Source organism: Oryctolagus cuniculus, chromosome 7, assembly GCF_051225735.1.
Source record: "Oryctolagus cuniculus isolate XC-2025 breed Fujian yellow rabbit chromosome 7, ASM5122573v1, whole genome shotgun sequence".
NCBI classification, from domain to species: domain Eukaryota; kingdom Metazoa; phylum Chordata; class Mammalia; order Lagomorpha; family Leporidae; genus Oryctolagus; species Oryctolagus cuniculus.
Genome location: NC_142873.1, coordinates 139,294,606 through 139,316,917, shown reverse-complemented (window position 1 = coordinate 139,316,917; position 22,312 = coordinate 139,294,606). Strand labels below are relative to the sequence as shown.

General features: G+C 49.2%; 1 protein-coding gene across 7 annotated transcripts in view; it reads right to left on the bottom strand.

The window, feature by feature from the left end:
• CSMD2 (CUB and Sushi multiple domains 2) overlaps positions 1–22,312 on the bottom strand; it is a 624,779-nt gene that overhangs the window by 557,287 nt on the left and 45,180 nt on the right. For all 7 annotated transcript variants that reach the window (XM_051832052.3, XM_051832047.3, XM_051832045.3 and 4 more), the window contains exon 2: positions 5,364–5,580. In XM_051832052.3, coding sequence (XP_051688012.3) covers positions 5,364–5,580 — 217 coding nt within the window. The remainder of the gene's footprint in view (positions 1–5,363; positions 5,581–22,312) is intronic.

Sequence of the window (22,312 nt, the reverse complement as noted above, 5' to 3'; positions counted from 1 at the left end):
CCTGAAGAACGCCAGGGCACAGAATTGTAAATCTGGCTGCCTGCGGCCACACCTCAGCCAAGTGCCTGGCTGGCCCCACCCAACTTTTACTAGACATTCACCCAAAGTCTTTGCAGGTGCCCCAAGGGTGGTGTCACCTGAGCTTCAAAGTCTGAAGGCCAGGACCAGCTCCCCTGGAACTCACCCAGTCTCACGGCTTTTAAGCACCACGTGGTCCCGGTATCCCAAGTTTACGTCTCCAGCTCCATGTCCTTGAATGCTAAACTCACATCCTCCGTGCGTGTTCACAGCTCCGTCTGGGTATCCACGAGGCACCTCACACTGTAGACTGCAAAACTAAAGCCTTCACTTCCTCCCCCCCCCCCCCAAAAAAAAACCACTCCTCTTGGAAAAGCAGTCCTCCCTCGGTATCCACAGGGGATCAGTGCCAGGACCCCCCAGTGGGCACCAACGTCCAATGATGCTCAAGTCTCCCATGTACAGCGGCGCTGCGTTTGCATGCAGCCTTCTCACGGGCAGCATGCCCCGGGGCCTGCAGACCTGTCCCTGGCTTCAGCTGTGTTTGTCGAAACAGAGCGGGGACTCCCCCTCTTCCAGCATCCACCACCCCACAGTCTCCTCTGCATTCACAACCTCCAGGGCCACTTCCCAGCCATCTTCTGCTTCCAGGACCAGCCAATACTTTTGTGTGTTTTTCCCTGTTTCCATCCAAACATGGGCTCCCACGTTGGCCAAAATTATTCCTCCGGGGAAAAGGCTGCTGTCCAGCACCTGGTCCATTTGCATCCTCAGGCCTCCTACACCTTCCTCTCTCTGGGCTTCTATTTCCACCCAACCACAAGGGTGGGAAGGGTCAGGCTGCTTCTTCTGCTCACTGGCTGAGAAGCACAAAGCTGCCCAGCACCTCTTTCACATGCAAAACCTACACCTGGGGTCATGCCCTTTTCCAGGCCACCCAGGAGCCTACTCTAGACACCCAGGATGAGCCCCAGATGCCACAGGAGCCACCTTGGCCCTGGAGAAGCTGAGCCAGGCCATTGGATTGCCATGCCTTCAGTTCTGCCCTCACCAGCCCCCATATCTGTGATGTCCTGGGAAGCCACTTCCCAGAAGATAAGGAAGTGAGATTCGTCAAGCAGATGGGCGATCACGTACCAACCCCAGCATCTCTCAGAAAAGCTCCCCCTCCAGGATGCCTAGGCGCTTCACCCTCAGAGCCTAGAGGCGCCTCAGCAGCTCCTGTATAATGGCTTCTCCACAGGCCTCCCTTTCCAGCCATTTTGCAGCTTTGTAACCACCCCAGAGCCAATGGACCAAACGGAAATACGGCTTTTTGCAGGAAAAAAAAAATAGCAACCTACATACATCCTCCCATACCCTTTAAACCATCTCTGGATAACTTATCATACCTAATGCAAGGGAAGAGCTATGCAAAAATAGTCAGTACACTGTGTGGCTATTGTTTAGGGAACAATGATGGAAAACAGCAAGCACAGAGGCATTTTTTTTTCTCCTGACATTTTTGCCACAGCTCCCATGGATTCAGAGGGCTGTGGGCCTCGAAGCCGTCCCCATGTCAGGAGACAGCTACCTCTTGCTGCCACGCATGCTGGCCAAAAAGAATGGAATCATCCTAGCCCTTCTTCTGAGTCTCATACCTCATCCCCAATCCAGCAGCAAATCCTGTCCACGCTGGGTTTGGAAGAGGGCCCAGCCTGACCGTTCCTCCCCATCACAGCAGCCTCTGGCTGACCAGCTCCTGCCTCACCCCTGTCACTCTGCTCTCCCCATGGCAGTCAAAGGTAGATCAAAGAATGGGTCTCCCTGGCTCAAAGCCCTCCAAAGATTTCCTGGTTCCTTGGACACCAAGTCCTGACATGGCCTAGGGGTTGCAGCTTTCCCAGACTTCATTGCCTGCAGAGGACAGGTAGAGGGGAGAGAAAAGAGACATGGCCTAGGAACCCTGGGCTCCTATAAACATGGGGTGACCCTGCTCCAGGAACTGGGAAGCAGAGAGCACCAGTGCTTCTTAAACAAAGCCTTGAGGTTAAGCACCAGGCAGGGGATGCTCAGAGTGTACCAGATCTTCAGAAGCAATTAGCACTGGGACTCCCTGGAGCTTGGCCACACCATTAACCCTTTGGCTTCCTGAGGCACCCAGAAGCCTGGGCGGAGGGGACAGGGACAGGAACAAGGCTTGTGTGGGCGGATGCAGGCCTCAGAGTCATCAAAACCCAAGGAGCTATGATATTGTGGCCTTCACTCTTTGCCCCATAACCCAGAAACGTGAAGCAAGCCTTCCTGTCTTCTTCCTCACATGTGGACACTCCCCCTTGGGGGACACTCCGGGGTACAGGTTTGGGAGCATGGGAACTTCCCCAAACTCCAGATTCTACAGCCATGGTGAAAGGCCACCCAAGTGCCAGGCAAATCCCAGCAGAGTAAAGACAGTTTAAAATCCACGTTGCAAGGCATATGCGTTCTGATCACCACCATCCTTCAACCTCTGATCTGCTGGGTTCAAGGAGAAAAATGACTATGGCTGCATGTGCAAATACACACCAACAGACAGACACATGTACACACCCCGGCATGCAGGATCAATAGAAAGACATGAGTATGGTGGAATGAGAAGGCCATGCCAAGATGGCCGCTGGCAAGTGAGCATCAGTTACTCAGGAATGGCTTTGAAACCCATCTGATGGCCGGCGCCGCGGCTCACTAGGCTAATCCTCTGCCTTGCGGCGCCGGCACACCGGGTTCTAGTCCCGGTCAGGGCACCAGATTCTGTACCGGTTGCCCCTCTTCCAGGCCAGCTCTCTGCTGTGGCCCGGGAGTGCAGTGGAGGTTGGCCCAAGTGCTTGGGCCCTGCACCCCATGGGAGACCAGGAGAAGCACCTGGCTCCTGCCTTTGGATCAGCGCAGTGCGCCCGCCGCAGCGCGCCGGCCGCGGCGGCCATTGGAGGGTGAACCAACAGCAAAAGGAAGACCTTTCTCTCTCTCTCTCTCTCTCTCTCTCTCTCTCTCTCTCTCCCCCTGTCCACTCTGCCTGTAAAAAAAAAAAAAAAAAAAAAAAAAAAAAAAAAAACCGGAGCCTGCCTGGCAACAGGCTGTGATTGGATGGCTTCTGATACCGCCTGGCAACAGGTTATGATCCGTTGGGGCATAGACCGCCCCTTGACCAGATTGACTGGTCTTGACTATATAAGCTGTTGTACCAACTGAAATAAATGAGTCTGCGGGCTGCTCACCTCTGGCCCACTTTTACCCGACTCCTGGGGTCTGTGTGGTGACTCTGTGCCTCTTGCCCCCACCACGCTCCTCCTCTCAGAACAAGTCAACCTCAACATCTGGCGCGCCAACGTGACTGAGAAAGAGATAGCATGTGGGACTCAGCAAGGTCCCCCCTGGATTTCGGCAAGTAGGCCCCTCGGTGTTTTGTGTGCTGTTCGGTTCTGTGAGGATGAGCACAGAACCCCCTCCTACGCCCCTTTCCTTGTCCTTGTCCTCGGTCTAAGTGACCCCAGGTTAGGCACACACCGCCCAGAAGCATACACCGCTTCTTGGCTCTTCCTTTTACTTTCAGTTCACCTGGCGAATTCACATAAGGGACTGATCATCCTAGAATTCAGAACCAAGTCATCTTCCCTCACTCAAGAGAGGTGACGCTCCGGAGACACCGTGTGGGCATATGGCCTTGACCTAACTAATCAAGGAAGTGCCCCACTAAGCAGAGGACATACGTACGATCTGATGCACCATTGTCTGTTTGTCTAACGTAGGGAACCCCCGGCAGAATGCCATTAGCTGCTGAGGTGCTAGGAATTTGTTTTGTTATGGCAGCAGTACTGTGGGTATCTTTCCTTTGGCTAGAGTTGGTGTGGCGCACCGCTCTTAAACACTCAAACATGGGAAAAACACCCCCCTCTCAGAATCCCACGCAGATTACCAAACACAGTGAATCTGTGAGTGATAAGAGCCTGTCACTCCAGGTGTCTGCCTCACAGACAACAGTTGATGACTTAGGGAGAGAGACCTCCAACAGTGAAAATGACAATGTAGCAAACAAGGTAGCAAACAAGGCAGCAAACAATGTAGCAATGCCTAGTCAACCATCCCCCACATACCCGAGGGATGAACTTAGAGGACCTCCAGACAATAACTCATGTGAGGTCATTCCATCTGCACCCAGTGAGGATCCCCACATTTGTGGCAGCCCCCAGGCACCCCAGGCTCTCAGGGCAGCCGCTAGACCCCATCCCACCTGCATGTTTGCCGTTAATATAGGAGTGGACACAGAATTCAGGCCCTGGATTCCAACGCCCTTAGAAAGGCTTCTGCTAACCAAGGGTTGAGGATATGCTTGTGTCTTTCCAGAGAATGCAGGACAGCCCATTTGGGTACCAGCCAGAAACGTCAAGCCTGCAACTGACAGCCAACCAGAACCAGCTGAACAAGAGTGAGAGTCTGCCTTGTTAGCAGATGCACCTGCCCTATCATCCTACCCTGAGAATCTACCCATAGCCACATCCACAACTGTTTTATACTCCACTAGCTTTGGTCAGCCACTCGAACGGCCCACAGCCTGCGTGTGGTCATGCCATTCCTGATTACCACTGTTCCTCATTCCTACCCCCATCTGAGCAAGCACTCCTGTGGTCTCCTGTTTTGAGCTCTGGTTAGTCAACGACGGGTAAGATCCCCTGGGGGACAACCTAAGACAGGCATAGCTGCGTACAGAGACCACAAGGAAATGGGGTCAACAATGGTATGGCCAAGAATTATGCCTCCCATTGCTCAAAAATAAATGAAAAGGGGGAAACATGGTGGAATGAGAAGGCCATGCCAAGATGGTCGCTGGCAAGCGAGCATCAGTTACTCAGGAATGGCTTTGAAACCTACCTGGCAACGGAGCCTGCCTGGCAACAGGCTATGATGGGATGGCTTCGGATACTGCCTGGCAACAGGCTATGATTGGTTAGGGCATAGACCGCCCCTTGACCAGATTGGCAGCCTTGGCTATATAAGCTGTTATACCAACTGAAATAAATTATCTGCGGGCTGCTCGCTTCTGGCTCGCTTTCACCTGACTCCCAGGGTCTGTGTGGTGACTCCGGACCTCTTGCCTCCACCACGCTCCTCCTCTCAGAACGAATCCACCACAACACACAAGCATTTCCATATGGAGGTTTTCCATCTAGTTCCCCCAAATGCCCTACTCATCAATCCTACTTATTAGATACTTATGCACATCAAAAGGAATGGGGAAATTAAAAGAAGGTGGTCTTCTCGGGGACCATAAACCTTCCTCCCAAGCAAGCTTCTCTTCTCGGGGCCCCGGGTGTGCACTAGGGAGGGGGTACCTTGTCCGCAGGTTCTCCGGCTGGGGCGGGCCATCAAACACTGACAGAACATCGAAGTCCTCTTCCAGGGCAAAGGACTGGAACACGAGCTGGATCCTGTGCTGGGCCTGTGCGGTGATGGTCCATGTGCAGTTGGCATAGTTGGGGTAGCCATACGGGAATCCTGGGCTCTCCACCGTCCCGTTGGGACCTTGCAGCTGGAACGTGCAGTTCTGGCCTGGGAGAGAGAAAGGGCGGACTTCAGTGTAGGCCACAAGAACTCCTAGAAGCTTACAGAAGGATGGGAGCACCGTGTTAGGGACTCATTAACCCAAGTTCCACCTGCTCCCCTGGGGTCAGCCCTCGTAGAGGCTCAGCGACTGTGAACTCAAAGGCAACCCAAACCAGGCTGAACGTGGACTTCCCCTTTGTGGCATGAAATGCCAGAATGAGCGTTTCAAACTCCCTGCAGCCCCCTGCTTCCCACCATGGTCCCTCCCTCCACTCTCCAAGTACAGGGATCCCCATGTGTTCCTAGTTCCAAGCCCTCGCAGCTGGCCCCATGCTGTCTCCAGCCTCCCACAGAGGAACCGCCCCTTCCACACTCCAGACTCCCTTACTAAGAAACCAGCTCCCTACTCTACTCCCCCCCTGCCTCCAGTCTCTGCCCTGTCCTCTGCTTCACAGCCAAATGTGCTGCGAACACAAGCTGTCCACACTTTGTCTCCATCCCCTTACTTTCCAGGAGCTCTCCCACCATCAGCTCTGCCACGGGTCCTGCGGATCAACCACAGGTCTGGGAAGGCCACCAAAGGGATGTGTTTGTCTTGGTGTTAACTGACCACCTGCCCACTGCCTTCGATGATGAGGCTCCCACACCCCAGAAATGCCCCAGCCACAGCACCCCAGGCCTCACTGCACTGTATCCCCCGTAGTAGCCACAGCACCCCAGGCCTCACTGCACTGTATCCCCCGGAGTAGCCACAGCACCCCAGGGCTCACTGCGCTCTATCCCCCAGAGTAGCCACAGCACCCCAGGCCTCACTGCGCTCTATCCCCCAGAGTAGCCACAGCACCCCAGGCCTCACTGCACTCTATCTCCCGGAGTAGGGGTAGGGGTAGGGGTGTGGAACCATGCTCACAGGAGATTCTGGGAGACAGGTGTGTATGGAGGAGGAGAGGAGCCTGCAATGCAGCTGATGTCTGGGAACCACCCTCTGAGCAACCACACCCTCACACTCTCCTTCCTTCCCTTTGCTCTTCTTCTGTCTCCTCTTCTGGCTTGGGGTCAGTGTCTCCCCACCCTCTCCCTGTGTGCCCTGATGACCTGCAATGGCAAAGGCCAGGTCCAGCCTCTCCTTGGGACTCACAGGCTCCCGATGTCCTCCACCTACTGTGCCCCTTCCGCTGTTCCCTCTCTCCACCTCTGTGTCTGAGTGAGGCCCAGATAGATGCTGACAAGACACCTCTGTCACATCCCCACCACACACACACACACACACACACACACACACACACACTCCAAGCTCTTTCTGGCCTTTGCAAACCCATTCTTCACACTTCAGCTAGGTGTATCCTTGCAAGACTGAAATCTTATCAGATCACCCCACCTCCCATCTCCCTCAAACCCTCAATGGCTCCTCATTGACCTTCAATAAAGAGTGGGGGGGAAGTAAGGTCTACAAGGGACTCTGCACTTTCCAGCAAAACCCTGCTGTCATCAGTCCTACACCTCAACACCTCTTGGTTCTCTCTGCCTAAAACCCTTGTCCTTCCTGTCCCTCAGACCCACACCAGTCACCTCTTGGACTGGGCCAAGCCCTCTGCCATGCGCTGTTGCAACCCCAGACCTCTTGCTGGTAGCACTTAGTACAGAAGCAACTTGAAGAGTTCTTCACAGTTGTTTCAGGGGTGTCTTTTCACAGCGTTATCTCCTGGAGCACAGAGACCATGGTGAGTCCCCCCAAGTTTAAACCCAAGCCCCAAGCTCTGTACCAGGCACAGGGCAAGTTCTCAATAATCTAGTTCCTGTATTTATCTGATCTTTGTTCAGACACGCTTCTGGCCACTTTGCCTATGTTGCCTGGTTTTATCCTCACAACAGCCCTGCTGACACCATCAATCTCATTTCTGTTTCATAGACAAAGCATGAAGGTGAAGAGAAACTAAGGAACGAGGTCCAAGGCACCATCACTCAGAGGTGGAATTTAAACAGGCACAGTCCATTTTGGACCCATTCTCTTCCCCCACGATGCTGAGAAATGGACTTGACACTAATGTTTGAAAAAGCCACTGTAGGGATTAACTAACAAAAGACAGTTAAGCCCGGAAATGATTTTAATATTAAGAAATCTCTTAACAAAGTATCCCCTTAAAGGAGAAAAAAAAAGTTAAAATCTTTCGAATTGCTAAATAAGTATTTAATAAAATTAGCCATGCAATGCTGATTAAAATAAGCATTCAGTGCTAGAGAAAAAGAATATTCCCTAGTCATAATAAAGCATAGATTTAGGACAATATCCAACATCGTCCTTTTGGCAAAAAAACCTGATTAAGATCAAAACCAAGACAGAGAGGCCCCATCACCTCTGAGATTCCAAGTCTTACTGCAAAGGCTAGACCCTATGACACAGAAAAAAGAAGTGAGAAAGTAGGAAACAAAAATATGATTTGCAGATGATATATTAATGTATCTAGTAAACCCAGGAGAATCCATTATAAAGCTATTAGCACTAATAAGAAATTTCAGCCAAGTAGTCAAATGTAAAATAATTTACAAAAACCAGTAACATTCCTGTGTGCCTATAACAGATAAAACATAAAAGAAAAAAGTCTTGTTTACAGTCACTACAAAATGCACATAACACACAGAAGTAAACTTATTAAGAAATCTGCAGGCATTACATGAAGATGAATTTTACAGGGGGATTAAGAATTCTGAATAACTGGATAGACACAGCACCATCTTGAGCAGGAAGACTAACTACCGGAAGGTTAATTTATAATATTAACCTCTTGGAAAGTCATTGAAAAGTTAATTTATAAGTTTAATGCAATTCTGATCAGAAGCCCAATGAACCTGTTTTAAAGTTGGTAAAATGATACCTAAGTTGAACTGGAGAAATAGATTAGCTCAGACAATGCATTCAAAAGGAAAAAGCAGTGAAGTGAATAGTCTCCTCCTACGAGACACAAATGACACCCACGAAAACAGCGTGGGAGAGGCCTGGGAGTTGGCAGGTATTGCAATGGCCTTATTTCACTAAAAATTAAAACATACATAAGGGAACATTTTTTAAAAAATCAATGAGAGAAGAAAAAAGATTTTTACAGGTCAACTAATTAACTGTGTGGGAAAGAAATTAAGTTATCGTCTCAACTCACACCACAGGCTAAAATAAATTCCAAATGCAGTCAAGAGTTGAATGTTAAAAAAATCAAGACATAAAACAATTAGAAGAAAATATAGGTAAGCAAGTATCTATGACTTTGTGAATATAAAGCCTATGGGAGATACTACAAGACTGATGGTTTTTAAATAAAAACCATATGTACACCAAAATTACAAACAAAATCAAAATGCATACAAAAATGTTACAAAAGTAATGGCTTCTATATAGAAAGGGCTATTACTCCACAGTGGCACAGGCGCCAGGTCTACTGGGTTCACATCCCTACAAACTTGCCTGGTGGCACTACTGCATCACGTCACCCAACAATTCAGTCCTCTCAGACACTATGGTAAGGCGTGGGGCTCGGATCATAGACCAGCCTTAAGTAAACACATCCTGGGGGCAGTGTTGTGCTAAAGGGGTACACACAGACGTTCTGGGGCTACATCTCAATGGCCACCTTCGTTCACATTCTGGACAGTCATAGACCCCAACATTGCCACCATCCCCAGCTTCCCAGATTCTGGCCTCTGCTATCTGGGATTGTGATTCACAGTCTGGTCATGAACAGTACCTCTCGCTCTACAGAGAGAAGTGAAGGGGTCTCAGAAGAGAGCCCCAGGGAAGATTTTTCACTAAACAGACAGTAAAGGTGAGAGAGTAAGGAGCAGGAGGCCAGGCCCAGTGGTGGGAGGAGACCCAGAAAACAGTGCACACAAGAGAAGCTGACACAAGAGAGAGCCTCAGATAGGGGTCGTAGATGAGGTCACTCGGTGTAGTGTCTAACTGTTCTCTCTTGAAGCAAGAAGGTGGAGAACGAGAGCTTCGTCCTGGCCTGGCCACATCCCCAGCATCTAGAATTCAATAAGTATTTGCTGAGCGGACACATCAATTTGAGCATGGGCAGGTGGGGAGGGGCAAGGGAGATGCAGGCTTGGCTGGTGAGAAGGTGGAAGGCCGCTGTGGTTTGCACAGTAATAACGCACATCTGACACATTGCAGACAACATAGAAAAGACAGGCAAGATTTAGAGAGAGGATGCTGTGTTCATCTCCCTTTGCTTCCAGAGGCAACGGCTGTTAATATTTTCATTTATTTTTTCTTGATTTTTCCATGCGCATTTCCCACTGTAGAAATAATAACGCACCCTGTATAAATTTTGTGTGTGCTCTTTTCTCAGCTATGCTTCAGTCCTAAATTGCAAAAGGCAACACACACTTGTAATATCCACAGATATGCATGTGCACAAGGCAAGCAGAAAGATTTATTCCAGCTCCCTCCCCTTCCCCCAGTGCAAAGTTATGGAAGGTGACAGACAGGTCCGCGGCCCTTCCCTGCCTTCCCCTTGCTCGTGCAAACATATGGACACATTCAGGGAGGATTTGTATTGCTTTGTTTTAAAAATGAGATCGCAGTTGAGCTCATTTCTCTGCAACTTGCTTTCTCCCTTAACAATCCATTAGGGACACCTTCTGGGTCAGCAGATACAGATCTAACTTATTTTTTACATAAATGTACAATATTCCACAGCATGGATATGTCTCCACTTACTCAACCACCCCCTGTTGGTAGCTGTTCGGGTCATTTCTCTTGGTTTTCTTTTGTAACAATTCAGTAAACATTAGCTATACCATGAGCTTTCCCCAGCATATTGAATCTGCTCATAAACAGCATTTTAAGTGGAAGCCCAACATTCCAATATACAGCTACACTGGAATTGACTCAGCTATTCTCCTGTTGTTAAATATTTAAATTTCTTTCTAGATCTTCCTCCACCCAGTTATAAATAAGACCTGGGTCCTCAGTAAGGGTTGAGGGCAGGACGTGGTGGGTGCAGTAGAAAAAGCATTTCCACGGCCAGACTCCCAGGAGGAATGCTCTCTTCTGCAGTGGAGCACGGCTTCCAGCTCTGGCTCCTGGGAGGTATGGTGCACATCAGGGTGGCTGACCCCTGCAGCAGGCACTGTTGGGATGACTGGGAAGGGCTAGAGGCCCGACTTGTTCGGAATGCCCCTGAAATCGGATGGATGGTAGTAAGGTGAGGAAGTTGTAGCCCAGAGCAGCCACTCCAGGCTGAAACACTAATGGAGTAGGAGCCCACGCCCAAATGGCTAAGTGTCCTCACATGCCCATGAACTGTGAATTTCTTTCAAGACAAAGGCTACCTGTTCTTCACTTCTCTGGACCAGCATTCTGCCTTGTACATACAAACACTGCTACTGGCTTTCATCCCCCACAGCACCTTGCATTTTTGTCCCAGGAGCCAGGATGGTCCTTCCCACACTCTTGCCTTGGTCAACCTGGTCAGTGAAGCTACCCAACAAGGCCAAGGCTCAAGAGCAATCTCGGAGAACTTGACCTTTCAGTTGCTAGTCATTCACTGTCTGGGAGACGTCCCTGTAAAACAGGCCCCCAAAAGTGCAGGTTGCTGGGTCAAAGGGTGCAAACATCTCTGAGGCTTTGGCTCTGCACGGCCAAAGTGCTTTCTTGAATACATGCACCAATTTCATTCTCAACAGCCAGTCTGGGAATGCCCATCTCAAAGTATCTCTGCAACAACGCTGTGTATCACCTTCATGGGAAGTTTGTGCCTGCTTCACAGGTGCCAAAAGTGCTATTGTGTCTTAATTAGCATTTCTCTATCACAGATTCAACATCTTTTCAATTTTTCCTACAAGTTTAGTTCCTCCTTTTGCGAACTATCCCGTGAAATCTTTGGCTTGTTTTTCATTGTAGTGTTTGCTTTTTCTCGTTGACTGACATATCTTTATATTTTATGTGCAATCATATACAATATCTAAGCCATCTATGTATCATATGTGCTACATGTATGGTTTATGGTCATTTTGGCTTTTTACTTGTATTGTGTTTAACATACGAAAGTTTCTAAATTTCATACATTTAACTCTTTAAATATTGCTAGTTTTTTTGTCAATTTTTACTCATTATAGAATCAGGCTTTCTGTTTTTAGATTTCTTAGAGAGATTCACATGTTTGGATTTTATAGGCAGTCACATTTCTCTTTTTCTTGGTAATATTTGTCCTGTATTTACCTAGAGAAAGGCTTCTTTCAACTAAAGGTCATTTGCCCTTCTATCTCGCTCAACATGAAATCCAAAGTCCTCACTATGGGCCCAAAGCCCTACATGAGAAGGCGCCCCACTGCCCCTCATCTTCCTCCCCCGCCTCTCACCCAAAATCCTTGTGCTCTGGCCACCCTGCATCCCAGATATCCCCTCAGACCTTGCACGCTGACCTGGGGACCTCTGAACGTACCGGTCCTTCAACACCTGTGTGACCCAATCCTCCACTCCTTTCAGGTGTCGAGGCAAGTATCAACCTCAGAGGGTCCCTAAATACAGTTCAGGTTTCCCTCCTCTCAACCCAGGTGCTCCAAGTGCCTGCTTTTAGTCCACAGCACTAGCACCTCTGACCTACATTTTCTTCTTGTTTGCCTTCTGCCCCTCTACCCCAGGAGAATGCAGTCTCCATGAGAGCAGAGCCCAGCTCACAAGCCTGGACCTGGCACATGGTAGATAGTCCCTGAATCGTGGCTGGTTGCATGAATGCATGCATGCATGAATGAATATTAGATACCCACTCCGCTGTCTGTGCATGGATTGCTCCTCCATCCAGCTAACACCAGGCACTTTAAGACTCATTACCTCCTCCAGAAAGTCTTATCAGAATTCTCAAGACAACATCAAGTATTCTTCCATTGCTGGTTCATCATTCACTATGAATATCATTGCCTTCACCAGTGGTGATAATGATATGTTTATGTGGCTGCTTCTACCAGCAGACTCCTTGAGATTTTACTCACATTTCTTCTCCAGCAACTCAGTACTTGCCCACTGTCGACACTCTGACACTCTGTATGTATTTTTTGAAGGCATGGTTGAGTGAAACATATTAATCTTTTTACAACATCCAGACAACACTCACTAACTTCATTGGCCTGTGTATTTATGGATTACTCTGGAAGTGGCTTAATTAGTAAAAAGATTAAAAGCATGGGTTTTAGAAGCAAAAGGCTTGCGTTCGAATTTCAGATTTCCCACTTAATACCTTGTGGTCTATTTGCTGAAACTCTTTAAACTTGAGTTTCAACATTTTCAAAATTAACACCGCTTCTGAGATAGCTGTATGGTGAATGCGATAACATCTGCTAAATTACTAAATGCTAGGACAGTACCTGGCACACTATAAATGATCAATAAATACCAGCTAATCTTTCAGTAAAGAGCTCTATTTTCCTTATGTGCCCCAGTCACATCAAGTTAATGCTATTCCCAGACATTTTATGCACTTTTTGTTGCTCCAATGAATGGCATTTTTCCCCCATTACTTTTTTCTAACTAGTTATTACTGCTATGCAGAAAACCTATTGATTTTTATATATTCAACTTGCATCCAACTGGGTTTCTGAACTCTTATTAATTCTAAAGATTTCTCGGGTGATTCCCTTAGGTGTTTTAAGTATACAATCATGTTGTCTATAAATAATGATAATTTTGAGCAGATAACTCTTTTGAGAAGTTTGGCAGGAAAATTCAATTCAATTCTGCAAATATTTATTGACTGATAAGGTCAATTTTGGACAAATTTAGTTGGAGATGCCAGTGGGACATCCAGGCAGGAATGGCCAGAAGGCAATTAGGGCTGTACAACAGTATTTGGGAGAGCAATCTGGGCTGGAGATATGGATTTGTGGAAGTGATGCAATTAATGAAACTGCCCTAAGAGGGAACCTAGAGGAAGCTATGGAGGCAGGAGAAATCACCACACTCATGGACGAGTCTCACCTGTGGCAGGGAGAGCCACCTGGACACCTCAAGGCTACGGACAGCCTCTGGCCCATCACTATATGTGCCCCCCCGAGCAGGGACACCTTGTCTGAAGACAGGGGATACAAGGGTCAAACAGCATCTCTGCCCCCCCACTAACCCTTTAGAGGAGGACCAAGACTGTGGGGAGCAACTCGGACTAGACTAAGTTACTGGAATTAAGACTTATTCTATGCACCTGCTCTCCCACAATATGGCGCTGAGAAGGGAGAAACAGCTTCTACACAGCTGCCTCCAGTTCAACCAATAAACTGTAGGACCTACTCCTGATTGGAGGAGAGCAGCGTACTCGGCGTGTGGGTAGCAGAGTTGGGATTGGCGGAAGAGGACTATAAAGGAGGAGAGAGACAACATGCATCAGGAACATCTAAGGGGAACATCTATCTGAAGGAACACCTGTGCAGCCCCCGAGAGAGCCGGCCGGCGGTGTGCCGCTCCCCCGTGGAAGTGGGGAAAGTGGCTAGGGGGAACCGCCCTTCCACGGAGGTGGAAGGGATGGTAGCCAACCCGGGAAGAACCAGCAGCAAACCCGGGAAGGGCCGAGCAGACAAAAGAACAGCGCAGGGTCCTGTGTCGTTCCTCCACGAAGAGGGGGAGCGACATAATGGTGCCGTGACTCGGATATGAAGCCTAGGCAGGGTTTAGTGTCGTTCCTCCATGAAGAGGGGGAGCGACACAAGACTTCTGTCATTGCAGACGCTGGCGTCAGGCACCATCTCAGCCCCTCTTCCCTGCACAGCGTGTGCTTCCGTCATACCAAGTGGCTCATCATCTACACACACCCCAGGCCCTTCGTGGCCTTGACAGCACTTGGTCCTGTGCCTGGAACACCCCTCTCCTGCTATCCCTGCCTAGCAAGTGGAACTCGCTGTCCAGATTCAGTGTGCATGGCACCTTCTCAAAGGAGCCTCCTTCGGTTCCCAGGTAGACTCACTCTTCCTCCTCCCTCTCCACTGCAACTCCAATCTCCCCAACCCAAGAACACTTTCCGAGGCATAGGCCCTTCAAAAACAGAGATGAGGGACCATGCCTGCTTAAAACTCACCAATGAAGGGTGCGTTGTGGCACAGAGGGCTAAGCCACCGCTTGTGATGCTAACATCCTGCATCAGAGCACCAATTCAAGTCCTGGCTGCTCTGACGCTCATTCAGCTTCCTGCTGACGTGCCTGGGGAGGCAGCAGCAGATGATGGCGCTCAAGCATTGGGGCCCCTGCCACCCTCGTGGGAGACCCGGATGGAGTTCCTGGATCCTGGAGTCCTAGACCTGGCTGTTGCAGATATCTGGGGAGTGAACCAGTAGATAAAAGATCTCTCTCCCATCCCCGTCTCCCCTCTCTGACACTCTGCTTTTCAAATAATAAATCTTTAAAACTCTTTGGTGACACTCTGAATGAAGCCTCAAATCCTAAATATGATGTGAAGTCTCCCCATGAGCCAGCCTCTGATTCTCCCCCAGGCTCCCTGTCCTGCTGCCTCTCCTTAGACCCCAACCCAGGCCACACCCTTCGGTTCCCCTGCCTCTCCACATCCTGTGGCTCAGTCTTGAGTCTCAGATGCCTCTGGCTGAAGCATGCTTTCCACACGGCCTGCCCTGGTCAACCCTACTCATTCGTTAGCCCACAGTGCACTGCCCCACTGGACTCGATGACCCCTGCACTGAGCTGTGTTCCCCTCCTCCCAACACGCACCTTGCTGCATGTTCACACGCAGTCCTGCACCTCCCCTGTCACATGGGACACACATCATAGCACTGTTCCAGGGCTGCCTTCGCTGAGAGACGTGGGGACCAGGGAGGTGGAGACCATGCTCTGCCAAGTTCACATGAAGGCCAGTGCTGTCCCAGTTTGTGTTGCCTTTGCTTCCATTTGAATACAGGATATTGGGGTGACTCTCACAGCAGAAGCAGGGCTCAGTCACCATTGACACAATCTCCAATTCTTCGCCCAGTTCTCAATTGACCCTTCCAGGAATCTGCCTTCTGTAACCCAGCTCCTGGTGACCACCTCCCTATGGGACAGCTAGACACAGCCTGCTGGACTTGTCCCACTGACACCCACACCCTGAGCGGACACACAGACAAGCCACGGCAATCCGCTCTCAGTCACGACAGTGTGACCACAGAATGCATGTCCTCTTGCTCTGCAGTCTCCAGGGAGAGCTCCCCTTGGGAAGCCTTCCTGAGTGACAGCCTAGACCCTAGAAAACACCAAGGGCTGGCGCTCTCTCTCTCAACGGTAACCCCCTTCCCACTGGGCCTGCAAGATGTGCTGCTCTCTTCTCTGTGGGATCTGTAAGCAATAAAGACCCCTTCCAGTACTTCATGGGTTTCATTGAGCGGCCTCCTGTGTGTCTCCTCTGACCAACACACCAGAAACTGCCTGTCCTCCTGGTCACAGGTGTCTTGATAGGAAAGCACTGGACACAGTTCAGACAAGAGCCACAGCACAGAGGCCAGCATCAACAAATCTTCCTCTGGGAGGGACACCTGGACACAGGTCAGATGCTTGGGCATTAGCCTCCACCAGGATAGGGAGTATGCTGTGAAAGGCACACTGGACACACCCACAACCACATGCCCTGGAGTCCTGACCAGGCAGGCCTAGAGGTGACAGCCACCCTCCTAAGCAAGACCTCCAGACCAAACCAGAGGAAAATACCACAGCCAGCACCAGGCACATTAGAGGTGGAGTCATCACTGTACCTTGCAGGTAACTCCATTAGGTCACATATGCAGAACCAGAGCTACTCAAGAGCCCTACACCAGCGTGCAATCCTGGCCCCAAGCCCAAGGCCTGGAATAGACTGGAGGTGTAAGGCAGGTGTCGAGTGGGAGAATTTCCATGGGAGTTTCTATGAAACCAGGCACTAGTTTGTTTTCCCTGGAGTTCTTAACAATCAGTAAGATTTCCATGAATGTGTAACAGTCTAGTACAAGGTTTCTCAACCTCAGACTATTGGCATTTGGTGGAGTGGTTCCTTGTTGTGTGGTGCCATCTAATACACATAGGATGCTTGGTAGTGTCTTGGGCTTGGACACACCGGATGCCGATGGTACCTCCCAGTTTTGACAACCAGAATTCTTTGTAGCCACTGCTAACTACTCTGGGAGGTGTAGGTGAATCACCCTTAGCTGAGCACTACTGATCTAACTCTTAGCCAGTTTGGAGTCCCTAATGAGTGGATGGGCTTGTTCTCTGTAATAACATCCATAGGATTGACTGACCTTCCCATCATTTCATTCCATTCTGGGGATTTGAGCCCAAGAGGCCTATCCATGAACCCCCTAGACAAGAGGCTCTTCATCTTTGTTACACCGAGGGTCCCTTTGACAGCTTGGTGCTGCCTCATCCAAGGACATCATTCAATGTGTAAAACAAATACACAGAATTGCAAAGGAAATCGATTATATTAAAATGCAGTATTCAAAACATTTTGAAATTGTATCATTCAGCAATATAGGTACTCCTCTATTACTGCATTACATTACTAACCAGACCTAGTAGTGGGTCCGATAAATATCACAGTACAAGGCATGAACTTGACTTCGAGATGGCTGTAATAACAGTGATGTGCTTCAGAAACAACCCATGATCTCATCAGTGATGAATGCACAGGACCTGCTCACACAGCTGCGCTTTGTTGCTCATATTTATGATGGCAACAAATGCTAAGTTTCCAAGGCAGGTGCTGTGCCTAGTAGGTTATGTAAGCCTCTGCCTGTGGCACCGGCTTCCCTTATGGGTGCTGGTTCTAGTCCCAGCTGCTCCACTTCCAATCCAGCTCTCTGCTGTGGCCTGAGAAAGGAGTAGAAGATGGCCCAAGTGCTTGGGCCACTGCACCCATGTAGGAGACTCAGAAGAAACTCCTGGCTCCTAACTTCAGATTGGCCCAGCTCCAGCCATTGTGGCCATTTAGGGAGTGAACCAGGGAGTGGAAGACCTCTCCCTGTTTCTCCCTCTCTTTCTATGTAATTTTGGCTCTCAAATAAATCAATAAATCTTAAAAAAATAAAATACATTCAAGGACAAGCATGTAGCAGTGGAAGAACTGGGATTCAGACTCAGAGCTGTGCAAAAGCTAAGCTCAGGCTCTCTAAAATCCCATCACACCTCCCTCCACCAGGCTGCAAGGACTCCGTACCCCATCTGGGGACACACTCCCAAAACTACAGTCCTGGTTCCATTGTGCTCCTAGTGCCAGGGGGCCAGAGCCTGGGATTTACTGGAAAGAGCTTGCCACAGTTGCTGTGCCTCAGGGATGTAGAAACAAAACAGGGACTCCCTCCTGCTCGCAAGTTGGGGGATGCATACAACAAAGATACAAAGCAAAGCATGGCAGGTGGGGTGAGTGAGGCATGGAGCCTGGCGCTGTACCTCATCCAACTGCTCCATGGGAATAATCCCATGCCACTCAGCTTTCTAATTCTAACTCCAGGCTCCCTGATTCTCCTGGACATGCTTAACACAGAGGCCACCACTGTGGACCAAATATGATTTTCCCTGCCTAGCAATACAGATGCAGCTCATTTTTCATCCTCTCAAGCCCACACCAGCCAGAGGTTGTTTATTATGTTGTTGGGGAAACCTGGACCAGCAGAGGTATCTTGCTTTACTAAAGACGGGACTCTCATTCATCAAGTTGCGCCACGTCCCTGGACCGGCACCAAGAGAAGGGCCCCAGTGTGTCTGCCAGGCTGGTGCTGTTCCTGGCTGGGTCTTTCAGAGCAAAAACGGGCAACTGTCATTCAGGTGTCCCCAGCTGAGAAGACGCTGGAGCTGTGGCTTTGGCCCAGGAGACAGTAGTTTAACAAAAGCTTGCTCCATTCATTTACTCATTTGAAAAATGGTATGAATCACCCCTGTGTCCCAGGCAATAACCCTGCCTTCATGAAGTTTACACACAGTCTAATAATAAGAATATATAATTAAAGGAGTTTTCTGTGCCAAGTGCCACTGTCAGTAATCCAGTCCATCCTTACAATTGTATTATTCTTCCCATTTTACAGACAAGGCAACTGAGGTCCAGGAAGGTTAATTAATCTGCTAAAGGTCGAAAGCTGATAATGGTGGAAACAGGAATCAACTACAGGCAATTTGGTGCCAAATTCTGTATTCTTAACCAGTGTTCATGGCCGGGCAGACAAGTAGATAAATGCGCGAATGCTTATTTTGGCCAATGTAGTAAGCCTTATCTGTTTCTAGAACACTCTCAAGAGGCAAAAATAAACCTCTGCCTAAGGGAGTCCTTTCCGCAGTGGCAAACATCTTGAGTCAAATGTCTAGGTTTGTACCTGGCTGCCTGGTCATAGTGGGAGGAGCCCACACAGTGAGGCACAGCACAGCATCAGAAGGGGAAGCTGTGCACACTGAGTGTCGCAGGAGAACATAATCATAACAAGAATAACTTGGGAAGCAGGAGTGGATTGTCAAAAGTGTGCGAAAGCAAGCTATGTCTGTCTCTCTCACCAGTCTTAGCAACTCATGGTGGCAAAGCCCACACCCAATTCCCTATGGAGTCCCCACCTCTGGGTTCGCATTTCATAGACACTCAATCAATATTTGCTGAGTAAATAAATTCCTATGTGCAGTTGAAACCTGTGCCTTTACTTTATTTATTTATTGTTGCTTTTCAATTCTTTATCCATGAAAAATTCATGATTGTTGTTTTGCCTGATACACACATAGTGGAATTGGCCTCATCTTTAAGGAAAATGGGCATCTTCAAAAGCTTTGTCCTCATAAGAAACACATTTGAAAATTAATAGTTCAAAAAAGAACAACAAAAATGCAGGGAAAAAAGGCGAAATAAAAACCTTAAAGAATCAGAAAGCCTGGGTTCTCAACCCTGCTCTGCCATTTAATAGTAAGGGACACCATCAAGTCCCTTAGTCATTTAGGGACCCTGCCCCTCCACCTATGAGGTGCAGTTTCAAAGCCACCTTCACACAGCTGCTCTGAGATAGCTCACCCTTGTGAGCGGTTGGCTCCAGGCCTGCCTAGAGCAAGAACTCTGTCCATGGTGCTGAACTCAACTATGGCCGTCTTTGGGGGTGTTAATTTCTCCTGACTCTTGGCTTCTGAGGATGCCTGTCCCATCTCTGCTAGGATTTGTGCAGCAAGTGAGAAATTAAAAAGAAACAGGGAGAGAAAGAATCAGAAAGGGATATGAAGTGGGCAGAGAAAGAGGCTGATGAGATGGAGGAGGAGGCAGAGAGCGTGGAGCTCCCCTCAGGATCCTGAGTGCCTGGGACAACGTCCTCCAGCCTCAGGGCAGACAGAATCAGAGGCTTCTGATGGTTTGCCACAGGAGGCCTGTGGTTGAGGGGGATCCCTCAGAGGTGTACTTGAGATGTCCCTGGCACTTATTCCTTAGCAGTCATTGAGGGGGACGATAAGCAGAAGGCTACAGTCTAGAGATGACAGTGGGAAAAAATTAGGCAGCATGAAGGCCAGCATCAAGAAGGGCACGACGTGTGGTCACCAACTGTTGGGTACAGTCCATTCCACCTCCACAGCAGCCTCACCCCCTCAGCTGTCCAGCAGCTTCGGACTGGATGCCTGCAGGAGTCCACTCACGGAGATGCTCTTAGCGGCTGCAGGGCAGGCTCAGTCCAGACCTTTCTTTAAATGAAGGCATTCAAAGGTCGTTTGCAATTTCACTTTGTTTTTCCCAATCTTCAGCAGATGTGTTGCTCTTTTTACATGCAAAAGAAAGGGCTTTGTGTCTCCATGCCCCCAACTGCACATTTGAATTTTATATGAGCTCCGTTGGTGATCTGAAAATTGTTCCTATCAAAAGGAAGAGCTCTAGCAAATTAGTGATGGGGTCAGCCCTGGCCCAGCTCAGCTCAGCCCAACCTGGATGCCAGCAAAGCTTCATCACCATTCCACTGACATTCACCACACTTCCACCACATGCCAGGCAAAGACAGAACACTCTGCTCTTCCAGGACTTCCTTCTCTTTGCCTATCCCTCCTGAGCCATGTCTGCCTCCTTCTCGTTCCTCCAACATATTGGCCATGCTCTTTCCTCAGGGTCTCTGCACCTGCTTTCCTTTCTTCTCTCAAAGTTATCTCCTCCTCATGAGGCTATCTCTTTCTTTTCCTTTAAGTCTTTGCTCAGCACTGTCTTCCCAGTGAGGTCTACTGTGACTCTCCTCTATAGAATACCAACCCTCCCCCTTCCATCCCTGGCACCTTCAATCTCCCCTATTTGCTCCAGTCTTTCTTTCTTCAATAGCAGGTATCATCATCCCCATAGCACCCTATGTAATTGACTTACATGTTTTATCAATGCTTATCTCCTCCTGCTGGAACATGCGCTTCACAAGAGCAGAAGTCTTTGCTTTATTCAGTAATGCATCCCAAGTACCTAGAATAGTGCCTGGAATAGTGCCTGACACATAGAAGGTACTCAATAAATATTTATCTAATGGATGAACAAACTACAACCCAGTATACTTACAAAAGTAGAACTCAAGGGAACTCAACTCCCTAAAGGCCTAGGGAGCCAAACTGGTTGGTGTGGCTCTGCTTGCAATGGAATCTGTCCACAGTGGAATCAGAGCTGGAAATAAGAGGTACTGGATGCCACTTGCCCACTGCTCCCCATCAGACTGAGCTCCTTGAGGTCAGTGAGCACTGCCTGCCTTTCTCACCACTACGTCTTTGAGGGCCCAGCACAGGGTTTCCACTGGATGCACATCTCAGCAAGCAAGCAAGAGGGGGAAGGAATCTCAACCATCATTTTTCAAGCACTGAATACCAGCCCCATACAATGCCGAGCTCCTGTCTTGCATTATTTCCTTCAAAGCTAACAATGTCCCAGAGGTAGGGATTATCTCTGACCTTGTTTAACAAATGAGGTTTAGGGTAAGCAACTCACACACGTTCAGACATACAGTAACAGCTGGCAAAGCTGAGGTTCAAACATGGGCTTGTCTGAGTCTAGAGATTGAGATCTTAACACGGATGCTCTGCCACTGCCTTAAGCTGGGAGGGAGAAGGGGAGGAAGGTAAGGAGGAAGAGAAAGAAACAGGGAGGGGCCGGCATCATGGCTCACGTGGTTAATCCTCTGCCTGCGGCGCCGGCATCCCACATGAGCGCTGAGTTCTAGTCCCGGTTGCTCCTCTTCCACTCCAGCTCTCTGCTGTGGCCAGGGTGGGGGAAGTGGAGGATGGCCCAAGTGCTTGAGCCCCTGCACCCCCATGGGAGACCAGGAAGAAGCACCTGGCTCCTGGCTTTGGATTGGTGCAGCACTGGCTGTAGCGGCCATTTGGGGAATGAACCAACAGAAGGAAGACCTTTCTCTCTCTCTCTCTCTCTCTCTCTCTCACTGTCTATAACTCTACCTGTCAAATAGAAAGAAAGAGAGAGAGAGAGAGAGAGAGAGAAAGAGAGAGGAAGGAAGGAAGGAAGGAAGGGAGGGAGGGAGGGAGGGAGGGAGAGAGGGAGGAACAGGGAGAAGGGGAGGAAGAAAAAGGGGGGATGGTGACTGGCTTAAAAAGTTGGGTCCCTGCCACCCATGTGGGAGACCAGGATTGAGTTCTTGGATCCTGGCTTCGGCCCAGCACAGCCCTGGCTGTTGCGGGCATTTGGGGAGTAAATCAATGGATGAGATCTCTCTCTCTCTCATTCTCTCACTGTCTTTTAAATAATACCTGACATGAAATAATACATAAAAATGAAAAGAGCTGACCAGAGTTAAGAAGACTTTCCTGTTGGCTGGA